Source organism: Rhinoderma darwinii, unplaced genomic scaffold, assembly GCF_050947455.1.
Source record: "Rhinoderma darwinii isolate aRhiDar2 unplaced genomic scaffold, aRhiDar2.hap1 Scaffold_563, whole genome shotgun sequence".
Taxonomy (NCBI): domain Eukaryota; kingdom Metazoa; phylum Chordata; class Amphibia; order Anura; family Rhinodermatidae; genus Rhinoderma; species Rhinoderma darwinii.
In genome coordinates, this window is record NW_027464115.1 from 124430 (window position 1) to 146929 (window position 22500).

General features: G+C 45.3%; 1 protein-coding gene across 1 annotated transcript in view; it reads right to left on the reverse strand.

The window, feature by feature from the left end:
• The window catches only part of LOC142723859 (uncharacterized), a 78704-nt gene that overhangs the window by 44051 nt on the left and 12153 nt on the right, over positions 1-22500 (reverse strand). Inside the window, exons 3-13 of the mRNA XM_075848947.1 lie at positions 20949-21083; positions 15823-16014; positions 13116-13199; positions 12039-12157; positions 10865-10979; positions 9917-9994; positions 9697-9812; positions 8584-8725; positions 8385-8489; positions 7820-8052; positions 7685-7715 (exon numbers count right to left, since the gene is read on the reverse strand). Coding sequence (XP_075705062.1) covers positions 7685-7715; positions 7820-8052; positions 8385-8489; positions 8584-8725; positions 9697-9812; positions 9917-9994; positions 10865-10979; positions 12039-12157; positions 13116-13199; positions 15823-16014; positions 20949-21083 — 1350 coding nt within the window. The remainder of the gene's footprint in view (positions 1-7684; positions 7716-7819; positions 8053-8384; positions 8490-8583; positions 8726-9696; positions 9813-9916; positions 9995-10864; positions 10980-12038; positions 12158-13115; positions 13200-15822; positions 16015-20948; positions 21084-22500) is intronic.

The window sequence follows — 22500 nt, forward strand, 5'->3', positions numbered from 1 at the left end:
GTATTATTCAGTCAGTGTATGGTGGTATTATTCAGTCAGTGTATGGTGGTATTATTCAGTCAGTGTATGGTGGTATTATTCAGTCAGTGTATGGTGGTATTATTCAGTCAGTGTATGGTGGTATTATTCAGTCAGTGTATGGTGGTAGTATCAGTCAGTGTATGGTGGTATTATAAATCAGTGTATGGTGGTATTATTCAGTCACTGTATGGTGGTATTATTCAGTCAGTGTATGGTGGTATTATTCAGTCAGTGTATGGTAGTATCAGTCAGTGTATGGTGGTATTATTCAGTCAGTGTATGGTGGTATTATTCAGTCAGTGTATGGTGGTATTATTCAGTCAGTGTATGGTGGTATTATTCAGTCAGGGTATGGTGGTAGTATCAGTCAGGGTATGGTGGTATCAGTCAGTGTATGTTGGTATTATAAATCAGTGTATGGTGGTATTATTCAGTCAGTGTATGGTGGAATTATCAGTCAGGGTATGGTGGTATTATCAGTCAGTGTATGGTGGTATTATTCAGTCACTGTATAGTGGTATTATTCAGTCAGTGTATGGTGGTATTATTCAGTCAGTGTATGGTGGTATAATCAGTCACTGTATGGAGGTATTATCAGTCAGTGTATGGTGGTATTATTCAGTCAGTGTATGGTGGTATTATTCAGTCAGTGTATGGTGGTATTATTCAGTCAGTGTATAGTGGTATTATTCAGTCAGTGTATGGTGGTATTATTCAGTCACTGTATGGTGGTATTATTCAGTCACTGTATGGTGGTATTATCAGTCAGTGTATGGTGGTATTATTCAGTCAGTGTATGGTGGTATTATTCAGTCACTGTATGGAGGTATTATTCAGTCACTGTATGGTGGTATTATTCAGTCACTGTATGGAGGTATTATTCAGTCACTGTATGGAGGTATTATTCAGTCACTGTATGGAGGTATTATTCAGTCACTGTATGGTGGTATTATCAGTCACTGTATGGTGATATTATTCAGTCACTGAATTCTGTGCAAATGGATAATATAGCCAAACCTATTTTTGCATATTGACATTTTCGATGTGTGCTCCTTGAAACTTTTTCTAGAGTCTTGTCCTTTTTTATATATTGTATCCTATATATATTTTATATGAATGTACTTGTGTATATGTTAATAAAAATCTTTAATGTTTAACATAATTTCCTGGCTACAAGCTCTTTTCTCTCTGTGGTTTCAATATTTAAATAGAGTTACCTATCTGATTATATATGGGAGGTCGGCCTATGACCTTGACCTAGCCCTTAGTACTAATGCGTTTTGGAGTGCATATATTGATTATTATTCAGTCACTGTATGGAGGTATTATTCAGTCACTGTACGGTGGTATTATTCAGTCAGTGTATGGAGGTATTATTAAGTCACTGTATGGTGGTATTATTCAGTCAGTGTACGGTGGTATTATTCAGTCATTGTATGGTGGTATTATTCAGTCAGTGCATGGAGGTATTATTAAGTCACTGTATGGTGGTATTATTCAGTCAGTGTATGGTGGTATCAGTAAGCGTATGGTGGTCTTATTCAGTCAGTGTATGGAGGTATTATTCAGTCAGTGTATGGTGGTATTATTCAGTCAGTGTATGGTGGTATTATTCAGTCAGTGTATGGAGGTATTATTCAGTCAGTGTACGGTGGTATTATTCAGTCATTGTATGGTGGTATTATTCAGTCAGTGCATGGAGGTATTATTAAGTCACTGTATGGTGGTATTATCAGTCAGTGTATGGTGGTATTATTCAGTCAGTGTATGGTGGTATTATTCAGTCAGTGTATGGTGGTATTATTCAGTCACTGTATGGTGGTATTATTCAGTCACTGTGTGATGGTATTATTCAGTCACTGTATGGAGGTATTATTCAGTCACTGTATGGTGGTATTATTCAGTCACTGTGTGATGGTATTATTCAGTCAGTGTATGGTGGTATCAGTGAGTGTATGGTGGTATTATTCAGTCACTGTATGGTGGTATTATTCAGTCACTGTATGGAGGTATTATTCAGTCACTGTATGGAGGTATTATTCAATCACTGTATGGAGGTATTATTAGTCAGTCAGTGTACGGTGGTATTATTCTGTCACTGTATGGTGGTATTATCAGTCACTGTATGATGGTATTATTCAGTCACTGTATGGAGGTATTATTCAGTCAGTGTATGGTGGTATTATCAGTCCGTGTATGGTGGTATTATTTAGTCACTGTATGATGGTATTATTCAGTCACTGTATGGTGGTATTATTCAGTCAGTGCATGGAGGTATTATTAAGTCACTGTATGGTGGTATTATTCAGTCAGTGTATGGTGGTATCAGTAAGCGTATGGTGGTCTTATTCAGTCAGTGTATGGAGGTATTATTCAGTCACTGTATGATGGTATTTTCAGTCACTGTGTGGTGGTATTATCAGTCAGTGTATGTGTAATGACGGGGGTAAGGAAACAGACAAGTGAGCCCTAATCTACCTGCCACTCAGTCCCTGCCTACTTGCAACGACCCGCCCTAGGCGATGGGGTACAACTGGGCAACAGTCCCTACGCTCAATATGTGCACGACAGACAAACAGACAAGTGTACACAGAAGCAAGGGAAAAGGGGCAGTTGCCCACGGCAACACCGAGAGCAACAAGAGTGGTGAACGAGCCGAGTCAAACCAGGAGTGTACGAGGTACCAAACGCAGAGCAGGAGAATAGTCAGGAAGCCAGGGTCAATATGAAGCAGCGTCAAATAGATCAAGAAGCTGCAGTAGGGCCAGGAAACCAAATGAGAAGAATCACAAGCAAGGAGGAACAGGAAAGGCAGGTATAAATAGACAGAGGGCGGGAGCTAGCTCCGTCTGGCCAGGCTATGATAGGCTCTCCCACTCCTAAGCCTGCCATCCTGAGTGGTGGAAGATGGAGTCAGTCACCCAGACATAGAAGCAGGTGCAGACTGATTACCTATGGGCGTTGACACAGAAGCTGTGCCTGGCAGATCCTTTACAGTATGGTGGTATTTTCAGTCAGTGTATGGTGGTATTATTCAGTCAGTGTATGGTGGTATTATTAAGTCACTGTATGGTGGTATTATTCAGTCACTGTATGGTGGTATTATTCAGTCAGTGTATGGTGGTATTATCAGTCAGTGTATGGTGGTATTATTCAGTCACTGTATGGTGGTATTATTAGTCACTGTATGGTGGTATTATTCAGTCACTGTGTGATGGTATTATTCAGTCACTGTGTGATGGTATTATTCAGTAAGTGTATGGTGGTATCAGTGAGTGTATGGTGGTATTATTCAGTCACTGTATGGTGGTATTATTCAGTCACTGTATGGAGGTATTATTCAGTCACTGTATGGAGGTATTATTCAATCACTGTATGGTGGTATTATCAGTCACTGTATGATGGTATTATTCAGTCACTGTATGGAGGTATTATTCAGTCAGTGTATGGTGGTATTATCAGTCAGTGTATGGTGGTATTATTTAGTCACTGTATGATGGTATTATTCAGTCACTGTATGGTGGTATTATTCAGTCAGTGCATGGAGGTATTATTAAGTCACTGTATGGTGGTATTATTCAGTCAGTGTATGGTGGTATAGGTAAGCGTATGGTGGTCTTATTCAGTCAGTGTATGGAGGTATTATTCAGTCACTGTATGGTGGTATTATCAGTCACTGTATGGTGGTATTATCAGTCACTGTATGGGGGTATTATGCAATCACTGTATGGAGGTATTATTCAGTCAGTGTATGGTGGTATTATCAGTCAGTGTATGGTGGTATTATCAGTCAGTGTATGGTGGTATTATTCAGTCACTGTATGGAGTCATTATTTAGTCACTGTATGGAGGTACTATTCTGTCACTGTATGGTGGTATTATTCAGTCACTGTATGGTGGTATTATCAGTAGGTCGGTGGTATTATTCAGTCACAGTATGGTGGCATTATTCAGTCACTGTATCCTGGTATTATTCAGTCAGTGTATGGTAGTATTATTCAGTCAGTGTATGGTGGTATTATTCAGCCACTGTATGGTGGTATTATTCAGTCAGTGTATGGTGGTATTATTCAGTCAGTGTATGGTGGTATTATTCAGTCAGTGTATGGTGGTATTCAGTCACTGCATGGTGGTATTATCAGTCAGTATATGGTGTTATTATTCAGTCAGTATATGGTGTTATTATTCAGTCAGTGTACGGTGGTATTATTCAGTCAGTGTACGGTGGTATTATTCAGTCAGCGTACGGTGGTATTTTCAGTCACTGTATGGTGGTATCAGTCAGTGTATGGTGGTATTATTCAGCCACTGTATGGTGGTATTATTCAGTCACTGTATGATGGTATTATTCAGTCACTGTATGGTGGTATTATTCAGTCAGTGCATGGAGGTATTATTAGGTCACTGTATGGTGGTATTATTCAGTCAGTGTATGGTGGTATCAGTAAGCGTATGGTGGTCTTATTCAGTCAGTGTATGGAGGTATTATTCAGTCACTGTATGATGGTATTTTCAGTCACTGTATGGTGGTATTATCAGTCAGTGTATGTGTAATGACGGGGGTAAGGAAACAGACAAGTGAGCCCTAATCTACAAGCCACTCAGTCCCTGCCTACTTGCAACGACCCGCCCTAGGCGACGGGGTACAACTGGGCGACAGTCCCTACGCTCAATATGTGCACGACAGACAAACAGACAAGTGTACACAGAAGCAAGGGAAAAGGGGCAGTTGCCCACGGCAACACCGAGAGCAACAAGAGTGGTGAACGAGCCGAGTCAAACCAGGAGTGTACGAGGTACCAAACGCAGAGCAGGAGAGTAGTCAGTAAGCCAGGGTCAATATAAAGCAGGGTCAAATAGATCAAGAAGCTGCAGCAGGGCCAGGAAACCAAATGAGAAGAATCACAAGCAAGGAGGAACAGGAAAGGCAGGTATAAATAGACAGAGGGCGGGAGCTAGCTCCGTCTGGCCAGGCTATGATAGGCTCTCCCACTCCTAAGCCTGCGATCCTGAGTGGTGGAAGATGGAGTCAGTCTCCCAGACATAGAAGCAGGTGCAGACTGATTACCTATGGGCGTTGACACAGAAGCTGTGCCTGGCAGATCCTTTACAGTATGGTGGTATTTTCAGTCACTGTATGGTGGTATTATTCAGTCAGTGTATGGTGGTATTATTCAGTCAGTGTACGGTGGTATTATTCAGTCAGTGTATGGTGGTATTATTCAGTCAGTGTATGGTGGTATTATTCAGTCACTATATGGTGGTATTATTCAGTCACTGTATGGTGGTATTATTCAGTCACTGTATGGTGGTATTATCAGTCAGTGTATGGTGGTATTATTCAGTCAGTGTATGGGAGTATTATCAGTCACTGTATGGTGGTATTATTCAGTCACTGTATGGTGGTATTATTCAGTCAGTGTACGGTGGTATTATTCAGTCACTGTATGGTGGTATTATCAGTCACTGTATGATGGTATTATTCAGTCACTGTATGGTGGTATTATTCAGTAACTGTATGGTGGTATTATTCAGTCACTGTATGGTGGTATTATCAGTCACTGTATGGTGGTATTATCAGTCACTGTATGGGGGTATTATGCAATCACTGTATGATGGTATTATTCAGTCACTGTATGGAGGTATTATTCAGTCACTGTATGGTGGTATTATTCAGTCACTGTGTGATGGTATTATTCAGTCACTGTGTGATGGTATTATTCAGTCAGTGTATGGTGGTATCAGTGAGTGTATGGTGGTATTATTCAGTCACTGTATGGTGGTATTATTCAGTCACTGTATGGAGGTATTATTCAGTCACCGTATGGAGGTATTATTCAATCACTGTATGGTGGTATTATCAGTCACTGTATGGAGGTATTATTCAGTCAGTGTATGGTGGTATTATCAGTCAGTGTATGGTGATATTATTTAGTCACTGTATGATGGTATTATTCAGTCACTGTATGGTGGTATTATTCAGTCAGTGCATGGAGGTATTATTAAGTCACTGTATTGTGGTATTATTCAGTCAGTGTATGGAGGTATTATTCAGTCACTGTATGGTGGTATTATCAGTCAGTGTATGGTGGTATAATGCAGTCAGTGTATGGACGTATAATGCAGTTAGCGTATGGTGGTATTATTCAGTCACTGTGTGGTGGTATTATTCAGTCACTGTATGGAGGTATTATTCAGTCACTGTATGGTGGTACTATCAGTCAGTGTATGGTGGTACTATTCAGTCACTGTATGGAGTCATTATTTAGTCACTGTATGGAGGTACTATTCTGTCACTGTATGGTGGTATTATTAATCAGTGTATGGTGGTATTATTCAGTCACTGTATGGTGGTATTATCAGTAGGTCGGTGGTATTATTCAGTCACAGTATGGTGGCATTATTCAGTCACTGTATGGTGGTATTATTCAGTCACTGTATGGTGGCATTATCAGTCAGTGTACGGTGGTATTATTCAGTCAGTGTATGGTGGTATTATTCAGTCAGTGTATGGTGGTATTATTCAGTCAGTGTATGGTAGTATTATTCAGTCACTGTACGATGGTATTATCAGTCAGTGTATGGTGGTATTATTCAGTCAGTGTATGGTGGTATTATTCAGTCACTGTATGGAGGTATTCAGTCACTGCATGGTGGTATTATCAGTCAGTGTATGGTGTTATTATTCAGTCAGTGTACGGTGGTATTATTCAGTCAGTGTACGGTGGTATTATTCAGTCATTGTATGGTGGTATTATTCAGTCAGTGTATGGTGATATGATCAGTCAGTGTATGGTGGTATTATTCAGTCAGTGTATGGTGGTATTATTCAGTCAGTGTACGGTGGTATTATTCAGTCAGTGTACGGTGGTATTTTCAGTCACTGTTTGGTGGTATTATCAGTCACTGTAAGGTGGTATTATTCAGTCACTGTATGGTGGTATTATTCAGTCAGTGTATGGTGGTATTATCAGTCAGTGTATGGTGGTATTATCAGTCAGTGTATGGTGGTATTATCAGTCAGTGTATGGTGGTATTATCAGTCAGTGTATGGTGGTATTATCAGTCAGTGTATGGTGGTATTATCAGTCAGTGTATGGTGGTATTATCAGTCACTGTATGGTGGTATTATTCAGTCAGTGTATGGTGGTATTATTCAGTCAGTGTATGGTGGTATTATCAGTCACTGTATGGTGGTAATATCAGTCAGTGTATGGTGGTATTATCAGTCAGTGTATGGTGGTATTATCAGTCAGTGTATGGTGGTATTATCAGTCAGTGTATGGTGGTATTATCAGTCAGTGTATGGTGGTATTATCAGTCAGTGTATGGTGGTATTATCAGTCAGTGTATGGTGGTATTATCAGTCAGTGTATGGTGGTATTATCAGCCACTGTATGGTGGTAATATCAGTCAGTGTATGGTGGTATTATCAGTCAGTGTACGGTGGTATTATCAGTCAGTGTATGGTGGTAGTATCAGTCAGTGTATGGTGGTATTATTCAGTCAGTCAGTGTTTGGTGACATTATTTGGCCACTGTTTTGAGATTTATTCAGTCGTTCAGCGTTATAACTTATTTTATAGCATTGTGTACAGAGACAAGTAGTGGGGCAGAGTTGATTACATTGTGGCAGTAAGCTGTGGGGAATGTCGTGATCTAACAGCAGAACTATGAACACAGCTATAGTGGTGACTAGAGTATAAGACATGATGTAAAAGCAGAATAGCGGCATAATAAACCTCATACTGTTCCATGGTGATGATATTCTATATATCTTTTATGTGCCCGCTACTCACCTCTCCGCCACCTCCTGGACCTTAACCTCCACCTCCTCAGTCACAGTCCTTTCCGACTTCCGCAGCCTTACAGATGATGCTCGGGATCGCAGCTCTCGCTCTATTTTAGACACCTGCTTCAGGTCTTTACGGATCAGCTCAGGACTTCTCATGGCGGCCGGTTCTGATAGCAGCAGCTCCACACCCTGCAGCCACTGGGATGTAACAGTCAGCTCCCGGAGAAGATGTCTGACCTGTGGGCAAATATATATAGAAGGGTTTAATGCTGGGACGTTATTGCAGAATTATAAATTATATAAAATGTAGGTGATGAGGTGGGGTAACTAATATCTATAGGCTCTGAGGTGGGGTAACTAATATATATGGGCTTTGGGGTGGGGTAACTAATACCTATAGGCTCTGAGGTGGGGTAACTAATATATATATATGCTCTGAGGTGGGGTAACTAATATATATATGCTCTGAGGCGGGGTAACTAATATCCATAGGCTCTGAGGTGGGGTAACTAATAATGTCTATAGGCTTTGGGGTGGGCAGTTGACCTTCTGGGGTCACAGATTCTCACCTCCGGGGTCAGGGACGGTCCATGGTGCTGTTGACCATTCTGTGTATTGTCAAAGGTTTCGGGCGCGCGCTGTAGAGTAACGTCCCCGCTGTTTGTCTTCTCTGTCTGCAAAAATGTAAAGAAAAAAAATGAATTTCCTGTCACAGAAGCGAAAATGTTAATATATAGAAAGAGTGCCGTCCCGGCCCCCAACACTGACCTGAGACTCAGCGCTACAACTTCCCAGGAGGCTTTGCTCTAGGTTTCCCACGCTGCTCTGCTTTGGGGCGCCTGAGGTCAGAGCTTCGCCCGGTTCTCCGCTGGGACTAGCGCACGGTGCGGTCCTTGGGCTTTTCACAGTCCTTGGGGACCGGACAAGACATGAGAATCTAATTCTAGTAATTGTGGGAAATGCCGGCAGCAAATACAGTGGACAGAACCCGTCCTGACCTAGTCCTGCTCACTCAGCTGAGGGTCTGTTACAATGTATCAGTCTACACCATCCTCTGTGAGCTGAACACAGCATATTATTGTACACGCCGTCCTGTCATTGCCACCGGCCTCTCAATCATTTTTAAAGTTTTTGGACACAAAAGTATTTAACACTACATATTGTTTCCGGCTAATACGGAACCGCGCCATTTATTACTGAACTTCCTAAAGTTGGAAGCAAATTTTTTCCTTTAGGAGAATTTACTTCATGCCGTATGCTCCAGTCACATCCAAAGCAGAACTCACAATTCTGCTGTTATAACATGCCTTATATTCCAGTCACATCCAGAGCTGCAGTCACAGTTCTGCTGGTTTCTTTTTAGGCTGCAGGACCGGTCATATCTGATGCCACTGGCTGGTTCAGTCCCTGTACATCATTTGACGTTGTGCAAAGTAGATTTAGGATTAATCCCAAAAAAAGTAAAGTAGGGTTATACTGAAACCCATACATCTCCAGCAATGCGATGCAGCACAGTGCAGGGAACTATGGGATCTCAGTACAGATGAGACGGGCCGGACATTATACCTGAGTGTGCGCTGGAGATCGGCCGGACATTATACCTGAGTGTGCGCTGGAGATCGGCCGGACATTATACCTGAGTGTCCGCTGGAGATCGGCCGGACATTATACCCGAGTGTCCGCTGGAGATCGGCCGGACATTATACCAGAGTGTCCGCTGGAGATCGGCCGGACATTATACCTGAGTGTGCGCTGGAGATCGGCCGGACATTATACCCGAGTGTCCGCTGGAGATCGGCCGGACATTATACCAGAGTGTCCGCTGGAGATCGGCCGGACATTATACCTGAGTGTGCGCTGGAGATCGGCCGGACATTATACCTGAGTGTGCGCTGGAGATCGGCCCATCGCTCCTTCACCTGTCGGTGCTTGTGCAATGCTCTGGATGACAGCAGAGGATGGAGATTGGACACTTGAGAGACTGTGACATCCAAAATCTGCAGGAGAGACAGAAGATGGTCAGGAATTAATTCCCAAAACCCCCAGAGGGGGCGCTACTTCACAGAATGTCCCCAGTCCTCTGAGGGATCGCTCCTCATACCATAATCTGGCTGGCAATGTCCCTCAGATCCTGATTCCCACGGCCGTCATCTCTGCTCCTCCAACCTGCACAGCGGCTCTGGAAGAAAAAGTGTAATAATAGTGATGAACTCCTCATACGCAGCGCACACCGCACACTCCTCATACGCAGCGCACACCGCACACTCCTCATACGCAGCGAACACCGCACCCTCCTCGTGCGCAGCGAACACCGCACCCTCCTCGTGCGCAGCGCACACCGCACCCTCCTCGTGCGCAGCGCACACCGCACCCTCCTCGTGCGCAGCGCACACCCCACCCTCCTCGTGCGCAGCGCACACCGCACCCTCCTCGTGCGCAGCGCACACCCCACCCTCCTCGTGCGCAGCGCACACCCCACCCTCCTCGTGCGCAGCGCACACCCCACCCTCCTCGTGCGCAGCGCACACCCCACCCTCCTCGTGCGCAGCGCACACCGCACCCTCCTCGTGCGCAGCGCACACCGCACCCTCCTCGTGCGCAGCGCACACCGCACCCTCCTCGTGCGCAGCGCACACCGCACCCTCCTCGTGCGCAGCGCACACCGCACCCTCCTCGTGCGCAGCGCACACCGCACCCTCCTCGTGCGCAGCGCACACCGCACCCTCCTCGTGCGCAGCGCACACCGCACCCTCCTCGTGCGCAGCGCACACCGCACCCTCCTCGTGCGCAGCGCACACCGCACCCTCCTCGTGCGCAGCGCACACCGCACCCTCCTCGTGCGCAGCGCACACCGCACCCTCCTCGTGCGCAGCGCACACCGCACCCTCCTCGTGCGCAGCGCACACCGCAACCTAATGCATGTGATCTAAAAATTGGTGCCAAGAGGTCAGAGCTGTCGCACCGGCTTCTATTTCACCGTTTCTATCACAATGAGCACCGCAGGCCTGTTCGCTGACATGGTGAAGGCAGAATGTACCCGGCCTCTCACCTTCTCCTCCATCGCTCTCAGAATGGTGTCTGCTTGATGCCACATTGACGCCACTTCCAGCGCCAACTGCAGACTCTGGTGATATTCATCTAGCGGGGACTGAAGCCGCAGCCACCTGTCCGGAAAAGCGGGAAACAAGTCAATGCCGAGGCGTCTTCTCCGCTTATAATATCGGGCACCAAAGTGACCACAGGGGACTAAAACGGCCCGCGCCACCATCACACCGCACCTCCTGATCGCAGTCATTACCCCTTCTATGAGACAACCATACAAACGAATCACAATATGCTCTGATGGAGGGGAGGTCTGATGGAGGGGAGGTCTGATGGAGGGGTGGTCTGATGGAGGGGTGCTCTGATGGAGGGGAGGTCTGATGGAGGGGAGGTCTGATGGAGGGGAGGTCTGATGGAGCGGTGCTATTAAGGAGCGGTGGTCTGATGGAGCGGTGCTATTAAGGAGCGGTGGTCTGATGGAGGGGTGCTCTGATGGAGGGGTGGTCTGATGGAGGGGTGCTCTGATGGAGGGGTGCTCTGATGGAGGGGAGGTCTGATGGAGGGGTGGTCTGATGGAACGGTGGTCTGATGGAGCGGTGCTATTAAGGAGCGGTGGTCTGATGGAGCGGTGCTATTAAGGAGCGGTGGTCTGATGGAGGGGTGCTCTGATGGAGGGGTGGTCTGATGGAGGGGTGCTCTGATGGAGGGGTGCTCTGATGGAACGGTGGTCTGATGCAACGGTGGTCTGATGGAGCGGTGCTATTAAGGAGCGGTGGTCTAATGGAGCGGTGCTATTAAGGAGCGGTGGTCTGATGGAGGGGTGGTCTTATGGAGGGGTGGTCTTATGGAGCGGTGGTCTTCCTATTTATGTGCAGATATAAGATCAGTGGACACCTAGGGTTATAGCTGTGGGACAACCAGTAACACTGCACCTGCAGCTCCCAGAGGTTGTCACGCAGCTTTCTCCATGTTCCCGGTTGCCCTGTATCGCTACATAACTGGGTAGATCTGTCATTCAGAATTCTCGGAGAGCTGGGAGACGACCCCTGCATTATATGAGGTCACCCAGCTTTCCTGGAAACAGATATGACTAGTTCCTGGCTGAGCAGAATTGATTACACAGGATTATTCCCGGATGAGGATTTTGGGGTTTCATTTTCCTGTTAATATTCGGGGCTCACATGCGGTTGAGGTGTTTTTGGCGAGTTGACGCCGCTCTGCTCTCCGGCCGCCCTTGTTTCTCCAGCTTCTGGCCGAGGCGGTTGATGTTCTCCTGCAGGTTGCAATAATGAATCCGCTCCTGGGAGAGAAGCACAAAGTCACTGATAAGCGGCGCCCCCTCCCAGTTTCCAGACTGTAACGATTAAACAACTCTGACCGTAACAAGCTGCAGGGGCCCCGCCAGATCACTGACTAGTCAGCACAAGGGCCACTGGTCACCAGAGACGGAGCGTGTAATATTAGGGGAGTGTTTTCATTCCTTTCCGTTACTTCAAGTGTGGGGGCAACAGAGAGGGTGTATATAGACCACTAATCTGGGGGACAACTAATCTGGGGGACCACTGGCCTCAGAGACAACTAATCTGGGGGACCACTGACCTCAGAGACCACTAATCTGGGGGGACCACTAACCTCAGAGACCACTAATCTGGGGGACCACTGGCCTCAGAGACCACTAATCTGCGGGACCACTGACCTCAGAGACCACTAATCTGGGGGACCACTGGCCTCAGAGACCACTAATCTGGGGGAACAATAATCTGGAGGACCACTGACCTCAGAGACCACTAATCTGGGGGACCACTGACCTCAGACCACTAATCTGGGGGACCACTGGCCTCAGAGACAACTAATCTGGGGGACCACTAATCTGGAGGACCACTGACCTCAGAGACCACTAATCTGGGGGACCACTGACCTCAGAGACCACTAATCTGGGGGACCACTGACCTCAGAGACCACTAATCTGGGGGACCACTGGCCTCAGAGACCACTAATCTTGGGGACCACTGGCCTCAGAGACCACTAATCTGGGGGAACACTAACCTCAGAGACCACTAATGTGGGGGGTAACTGTAATTTGGGGACCAGAGACCTTGTGTGATAGTAATATCTGGAATCCATGACCCTGGGGACCACGCTTCACTACACACAGTGCTCACTTATTAAAGGGGACCGGTCAGCAGCCACGTCTATTACAGAAAGGCGCTGGGACGGGCTCTATTATTTCCCACCATCACTGGCGCCGCTGCTCTCACCTGCTTCAGATCCTGGATTTTGTTGGTTATCTGCAATTTTTCCAGGTTGTCGTCCAAGAGGACATGGAGGGGGGGTTCCTCCTCCTGCAGAATGTACATATAAGGGTGACATATGTAAATGTGTATATAATGGTGACAAATGTAAATGTGTATATAGTGGTGACATATGTAAATGTGTATATAGAGGTGACATGTAAATATGTATAGAGGTGACATGTAAATGTGTATATAGGGGTGACATATGTAAATGTGTATATAGGGGTGACATATGTAAATGTGTATATAGGGGTGACATATGTAAATGTGTATATAGGGGTGCCATATGTAAATGTGTATATAGGGGTGATATATGTAAATGTGTATATAGGGGTGCCATATGTAAATGTGTATATAGGGGTGCCATATGTAAATGTGTATATAGGGGTGCCGTATGTATATGTGTATACAGGGGTGACATGTAAATATGTATAGAGGTGACATGTAAATGTGTATATAGGGGTGACATATGTAAATGTGTATATAGGGGTGACATATGTAAATGTGTATATAGGGGTGATATATGTAAATGTGTATATAGGGGTGACATATGTAAATGTGTATATAGGGGTGATATATGTAAATGTGTATATAGGGGTGCCATATGTAAATGTGTATATAGGGGTGCCATATGTAAATGTGTATATAGGGGTGCCGTATGTATATGTGTATACAGGGGTGACATGTAAATATGTATAGAGGTGACATGTAAATGTGTATATAGGGGTGACATATGTAAATGTGTATATAGGGGTGACATATGTAAATGTGTATATAGGGGTGACATATGTAAATGTGTATATAGGGGTGACATATGTAAACTTGTATATAGGGGTGACATATCTAAACTTGTATAGGGGTGACATATGTAAACTTGTATATAGGGGTTATATATGTAAACTTGTATATAGGGGTGACATATGTAAACTTGTATATAGGGGTGACATATGTAAATGTGTATATAGGGGTGACATATGTAAATGTGTATATAGAGGTGACATGTAAATATGTATAGAGGTGACATGTAAATATGTATAAAGGTGACATGTAAATGTGTATATAGGGGTGACATATGTAAATGTGTATATAATGGTGACAAATGTAAATGTGTATATAGGGGTGACATATGTAAATGTGTATATAGAGGTGACATGTAAATGTGTATATAGGGGTGACATATGTAAATGCGTATATAGGGGTGACATATGTAAATGTGTATATAGGGGTGACATGTAAATGTGTATATAGGGGTGACATATGTAAATGCGTATATAGGGGTGACATATGTAAATGTGTATATAGGGGTGATATATGTAAATGTGTATATAGGGGTGACATATGTAAATGTGTATATAGGGGTGCCATATGTAAATGTGTATATAGGGGTGCCATATGTAAATGTGTATACAGGGGTGACGTATGTATATGTGTATACAGGGGTGACATGTAAATATGTATAGAGGTGACATGTAAATGTGTATATAGGGGTGACATATGTAAATGTGTATATAGGGGTGACATATGTAAATGTGTATATAGGGGTGCCATATGTAAATGTGTATATAGGGGTGCCATATGTAAATGTGTATACAGGGGTGACGTATGTATATATGTATACAGGGGTGACATGTAAATATGTATAGAGGTGACATGTAAATGTGTATATAGGGGTGACATATGTAAATGTGTATATAGGGGTGACATATGTAAATGTGTATATAGGGGTGAGATATGTAAATGTGTATATAGGGGTGACATATGTAAACCTGTATATAGGGGTGACATATGTAAACTTGTATAGGGGTTATATATCTAAACTTGTATATAGGGGTGACATATGTAAACTTGTATATAGGGGTGACATATGTAAATGCACATATAGGGGTGACATATGTAAACGTGTATATAGGGGTGACATATGTAAACTTGTATATAGGGGTGACATGTAAATGTGTATATAGGGGTGACATATGTAAATGCATATATAGGGGTGACATATGTAAATGTGTATACAGGGGTGACATATGTAAATGTGTATATAGGGGTGACATATGCATATGTGTATACAGGGGAGACATGTAAATGCGTATATAGGGGTGACATATGTAAACGTGTATATAGGGGTGACATGTAAATGTATATATAGGGTTGACATATGTAAACTTGTATATAGGGGTGACATGTAAGTATGTATAGGGGTGACATATGTAAACGTGTATATAGGGGTGACATGTAAATGTATATATAGGGTTGACATATGTAAACTTGTATATAGGGGTGACATGTAAGTGTGCATATAGGGGTGCCATGTAAATATGTATAGGGGTGACATACGGAAATGTGTATATAGGGGTGACATATGTAAATGTGTATATAGGGGTGACATATGTAAATGTGTATAGAGGGGACATGTAAATGCGTATATAGGGGTGACATATGTAAACTTGTATATAGGGGTGACATGTAAGTGTGCATATAGGGGTGCCATGTAAATATGTATAGGGGTGACATACGGAAATGTGTATATAGGGGTGACATACGGAAATGTGTATATAGGGGTGACATATGTAAATGTGTATATAGGTGTGACATACAAACACTATCCCATGCGAGCGATCTATATATATGAACACTGGCGCCATATGTGATCTGAGGCTCCCACTGCTCTCACCTTCTCCCTCATCCACATCTCCAGCTCGTCCGCCTTCTTATTAAACTCCAGCAGAATTGTAGCCCCGCCCATCGCGCACTTCTGATTAGGGGCCGTTTTCTTTAGCACTTTCCATTGGTCCCTCAGATTCTGGAGTTGGGAGCGGACAGAGGCTGCGCCGGGGGGCTGAGTCCTGGAAACATGATCAACCATCTGCAAAGAGGATGATGGGAGTGATGAGCAGCGAGGACAGGTCTTCAGAAATAAGGGCACAGTGCTTGTTGTGGGGTGATAATGTAACATGGGGTGTGGGAGGTACAAAAGTATTATTATTGGGGGGCTTCATTGTATATTAGGGAGTACAGTTATAATGTAATGGGGTGCAGCTAAATCATGGGGTGCAGCTATAATATAATGGGGTGATGCTTTAATATAATGGGGTGATGCTTTAATATAATGGGGTGCAGCTATAATATAATTGGGTGCAGCTATAATGTAATGGGGTGATGCTATAATATAATCCAATCATCACCTCTTACTGACAAATAATTTCCCACCCTCCCTTCTTAGTAACACAGAGTGGGTGGGACGGGTTATCTGGGTGCAGCAAAGTGGGGTCTTCAGGTCCAGGGCCTCTGACATCTCCATAGAAACCTCACAAACACCGACAGCTTTTCCCGAGCAACCAGCGAGCTGAAGGCAGAACCAGTCCATGCCCCAAAGGCTGACACTTCACTATTATATTCTAATGAGGGTGACGAGGTCATGGGGAATAACCCCTGCAGCACCAGAGACTGAGCCCCTCCCGACCTCACAGGAGTCCTATATGAAGTGTCAGTGGGGGGCGAACAATGGCACAATATCCAAATTACAACGCCCCATGTGCTGCGCCAGGTAAGAAAGACGTGCAAGGGGGCAAACTGCACCTTCTGTCACTCATTACATTGAGCAACTCTACAGCCCCCACCCAGCCGGACATGTCTGATAACAGAGAACAATAGATTATATTCACCTGTTCTACAGTCATCCTCTCCCCAGCCGGACATGTCTGATAACAGAGAACAATAGATTGTATTCACCTGTCCTACAGTCATCCTCCCCCCAGCCTGACATGTCTGATAACAGAGAACAATAGATTGTATTCACCTGTCCTACAGTCATCCTCCCCCAGCCTGACATGTCTGATAACAGAGAACAATAGATTGTATTCACCTGTCCTACAGTCATCCTCCCCCAGCCTGACATGTCTGATAACAGAGAACAATAGATTGTATTCACCTGTCCTACAGTCATCCTCCCCCAGCCTGACATGTCTGATAACAGAGAACAATAGATTGTATTCACATGTCCTACAGTCATCCTTCCCCAGCCTGACATGTCTGATAACAGAGAACAATAGATTGTATTCACCTGTCCTACAGTCATCCTCCCCCAGCCTGACATGTCTGATAACAGAGAACAATAGATTGTATTCACCTGTCCTACAGTCATCCTCCCCCAGCCTGACATGTCTAATAACAGAGAACAATAGATTGTATTCACCTGTCCTACAGTCATCCTCCCCCCAGCCTGACGTGTCTGATAACAGAGAACAATAGATTGTATTCACCTGTCCTACAGTCATCCTCCCCCAGCCTGACATGTCTGATAACAGAGAACAATAGATTGTATTCACCTGTCCTACAGTCATCCTCCCCCAGCCTGACATGCCTGATAACAGAGAACAATAGATTGTATTCACCTGTCCTACAGTCGTCCTCCCCCAGCCCGACATGTCTGATAACAGAGAACAATAGATTGTATTCACCTGTCCTACAGTCATCCTCCCCCAGCCTGACATGTCTGATAACAGAGAACAATAGATTGTATTCACCTGTCCTACAGTCATCCTCCCCCAGCCTGACATGTCTGATAACAGAGAACAATAGATTGTATTCACCTGTCCTACAGTCATCCTCCCCCCAGCCCGACATGTCTGATAACAGAGAACAATAGATTGTATTCACCTGTCCTACAGTCATCCTCCCCCCAGCCTGACGTGTCTGATAACAGAGAACAATAGATTGTATTCACCTGTCCTACAGTCATCCTCTCCCCAGCCGGACATGTCTGATAACAGAGAACAATAGATTGTATTCACCTGTCCTATAGTCATCCTCCCCCAGCCTGACATGTCTAATAACAGAGAACAATAGATTGTATTCACCTGTCCTACAGTCATCCTCCCCCTAGCCTGACAACAGAGAACAATAGATTGTATTCACCTGTCCTACAGTCATCCTCCCCCCAGCCTGCCGTGTCTGATAACAGAGAACAATAGATTGTATTCACCTGTCCTACAGTCATCCTCTCCCCAGCCGGACATGTCTGATAACAGAGAACAATAGATTGTACTCACCTGTCCTACAGTCATCCTCTCCCAGCCTGACATGTCTGATAACAGAGAACAATAGATTGTATTCATCTGTCCTACAGTCATCCTCCCCAGCCTGACATGTCTGATAACAGAGAACAATAGATTGTATTCCCCTGTCCTACAGTCATCCTCCCCACCAGCCTGACATGTCTGATAACAGAGAACAATAGATTGTAATCACCTGTACTACAGTCATCCTCCCCCAGCCTGACATGTCTGATAACGGAGAACAATAGATTGTATTCACCTGTCCTACAGTCATCCTCCCCCCAGCCTGACATGTCTGATAACAGAACAATAGATTGTAATCACCTGTCCTACAGTCATCCTCCCCCAGCCTGACAACAGTGAACAATAGATTGTATTCACCTGTCCTACAGTCATCCTCCCCCAGCCTGACATGTCTGATAACAGAGAACAATAGATTGTATTCACCTGTCCTAAAGTCATCCTCTCCCAGCCTGACATGTCTGATAACAGAGAACAATAGATTGTATTCACCTGTCCTACAGTCATCCTCCCCCTAGCCTGACAACAGAGAACAATAGATTGTATTCCCCTGTCCTACAGTCATCCTCCCCACCAGCCTGACATGTCTGATAACAGAGAACAATAGATTGTAATCACCTGTACTACAGTCATCCTCCCCCAGCCTGACATGTCTGATAACGGAGAACAATAGATTGTATTCACCTGTCCTACAGTCATCCTCCCCCAGCCTGACAACAGTGAACAATAGATTGTATTCACCTGTCCTACAGTCATCCTCCCCCAGCCTGACATGTCTGATAACAGAGAACAATAGATTGTATTCACCTGTCCTAAAGTCATCCTCTCCCAGCCTGACATGTCTGATAACAGAGAACAATAGATTGTATTCACCTGTCCTACAGTCATCCTCCCCCAGCCGGACATGTCTGATAACAGAGAACAATAGATTGTATTCACCTGTCCTACAGTCATCCTCTCCCCAGCCGGACATGTCTGATAACAGAGAACAATAGATTGTATTCATCTGTCCTACAGTCATCCTCCCCCCCAGCCTGACATGTCTGATAACAGAGAACAATAGATTGTATTGCCCTGTCCTACAGTCATCCTCTCCCAGCCTGACATGTCTGATAACAGAGAACAATAGATTGTATTTTCCTGTCCTACAGTCATCCTCTCCCAGCCTGACATGTCTGATACCAGAGAACAATAGATGGTATTCTCCTGTCCTACAGTCATCCTCCCCCAGCCTGACATGTCTGATACCAGAGAACAACAGATTGTATTCACCTGTCCTACAGCCATCCTCTCCCCAGCCTGACATGTCTGGTAACAGTGAACAATAGATTGTATTCACCTGTCCTACAGTCATCCTCCCCCAGCCTGACATGTCTGATAAGAGAACAATAGATTGTAATCACCTGTCCTACAGTCATCCTCCCCCCAGCCTGACATGCCTGATAACAGAGAACAATAGATTGTATTCACCTGTCCTACAGTCGTCCTCCCCCAGCCCGACATGTCTGATAACAGAGAACAATAGATTGTATTCACCTGTCCTACAGTCATCCTCCTCCAGCCTGACATGTCTGATAACAGAGAACAATAGATTGTATTCACCTGTCCTACAGTCATCCTCTCCCAGCCTGACATGTCTGATAGCAGAGAACAATAGATTGTATTCACCTGTCCTACAGTCATCCTCCCCCCAGCCTGACATGTCTGATAACAGAGAACAATAGATTGTATTCACCTGTCCTACAGTCATCCTCCCCCCAGCCTGACATGTCTGATAACAGAGAACAATAGATTGTATTCACCTGTCCTACAGTCATCCTCCCGCAGCCTGACATGTCTGATAACAGAGAACAATAGATTGTATTCACCTGTCCTACAGTCATCATCCCCCAGCCCGACATGTCTGATAACAGAGAACAATAGATTGTAATCACCTGTCCTACAGTCATCCTCCCCCCAGCCTGACGTGTCTGATAACGGAGAACAATAGATTATATTCACCTGTCCTACAGTCATCCTCCCCCAGCCTGACATGTCTGATAACAGAGAACAACAGATTGTATTCACCTGTCCTACAGTCATCCTCCCCCAGCCTGACATGTCTGATAACAGAGAACAATAGTTTGTATTCACCTGTCCTACAGTCATCCTCCCCCAGCCTGACATGTCTGATAACAGAGAACAATAGATTGTATTCACCTGTCCTACAGTCATCCTCCCCCCAGCCTGACATGTCTGATAACAGAGAACAATAGATTGTATTCACCTGTCCTACAGTCATCCTCTCCCAGCCTGACATGTCTGATAACAGAGAACAATAGATTGTATTCACCTGTCCTACAGTCATCCTCTCCCAGCCTGACATGTCTGATAGCAGAGAACAATAGATTGTATTCACCTGTCCTACAGTCATCCTCCCCCCAGCCTGACATGTCTGATAACAGAGAACAATAGATTGTATTCACCTGTCCTACAGTCATCCTCCCCCAGCCTGACATGTCTGATAACAGAGAACAATAGATTGTATTCACCTGTCCTACAGTCATCCTCCCCCAGCCTTACATGTCTGATAACAGAGAACAATAGATTGTATTCACCTGTCCTACAGTCATCCTCTCCCAGCCTGACATGTCTGATAACAGAGAACAATAGTCTGTGTACAAGAGCTCACAATCTAAACCCTCCTAAGCCATAAGCAGGAATCACCGGCCCCCCATCATACCTGCTTGATCTCCAGACTGAGCTGTGAGATGTTGGGGGGCTCACTGGGGGCTTCTCCTGCTCTGATAAGGCTTCCAGCAGGGGGCGCCGTCCTCACAATTTCACTCAGGGCAGAATCAGAGGGGGGTCCAGGACACTGAAACAGAGAAACATCACAGAATCACCCCAAATAACAGACACCCCAGTACTGGACCCCACAACGCGCCGGTCCGGGTCCATCACCATCATCTTTGGATGTCAGTTTCGTTTTACCGCTCAGAGATACCAGCCCCCACCTCGACTGTGTGATACAGAATGGGGTGTGACTAGAGGAAAACATTAACTATTTATATCCCAGCACAGATAACTATGTAGACCCTATACATACCTGTCCTGATATTAGGTTACATCATGTACCCCACTGCAGTCACATCCAGAGCTGCAGCCACAATTCCTTCACATCATGTCTTATACTCCAGTCACATCCAGAGCTGCAGCCACAATTATGCAGGCTGCTGTATGGAATGGATCGAGATTTGTTCTGAACATTTTCCGTCACTTATAACAGCACCAGGACTGAAGCTGCACATGAAGATCCGCCGTTCTGCATCTCAGTGGCCCCTGCAGACTTCGGGCCCCACAGATATTGCTGTCTTGATCAGTCATGGTGGTTTGATATTTCAGGGGTTAAATTTAGGGATGCCGAGGTCCCGGGTGAGGTCAGGCCACTCCCAGTCTGGGACACAGAGGAGTTTTGTGCAGCAGAAGACATGGTGAGGGTCTCAGGGCGACCGCCCGGGTTGACGAAACGACGAATATTCCATTATCGGTCATCTCCCCCACCAGGATCCCCTCCCCCAACAAAGATTTATTAATAACGATGAGAGTCGTCATCTTCCGACAAATCCTATTCAGCGGACAGGTCAATGATCGGGCAAACCAGCGTTCATATGAGCGCCCGCTCCCGATCATCGCCGCGTGCGGACCCTCCTTCATCCGGTGATCATATCAATTACACAGAATTAAATATTATTGTTGTCGGCAGCACATCCCCCTGTGTGAACAACGACGTGCAGCCGTCGGAGGAGGACGAGCGATCAGAGTAACGAGAAACCAGAGTCATGTGCGATCAGAGTCAAGAGCCACCAGAGTCAAGAGCGACCAGAGTCAAGAGCCACCAGAGTCAGGAGCCACCAGAGTCAAGAGCCACCAGAGTCAAGAGCCACCAGAGTCAAGAGCCACCAGAGTCAAGAGCCACCAGAGTCAAGAGCCACCAGAGTCAAGAGCCACCAGAGTCAAGATCCACCAGAGTCAAGATCCACCAGAGTCAAGAGCCATCAGAGTCAAGAGCCATCAGAGTCAGGAGGGATCAGAGTCAGGAGGGATCAGAGTCAGGAGGGATCAGAGTCAGGAGGGATCAGAGTCAGGAGGGATCAGAGTCAGGAGGGATCAGAGTCAGGAGGGATCAGAGTCAGGAGGGATCAGAGTCAAGAGCCATCAGAGTCAAGAGCCATCAGAGTCAAGAGCCATCAGAGTCAAGAGCCATCAGAGTCAGGAGCCATCAGAGTCAGGAG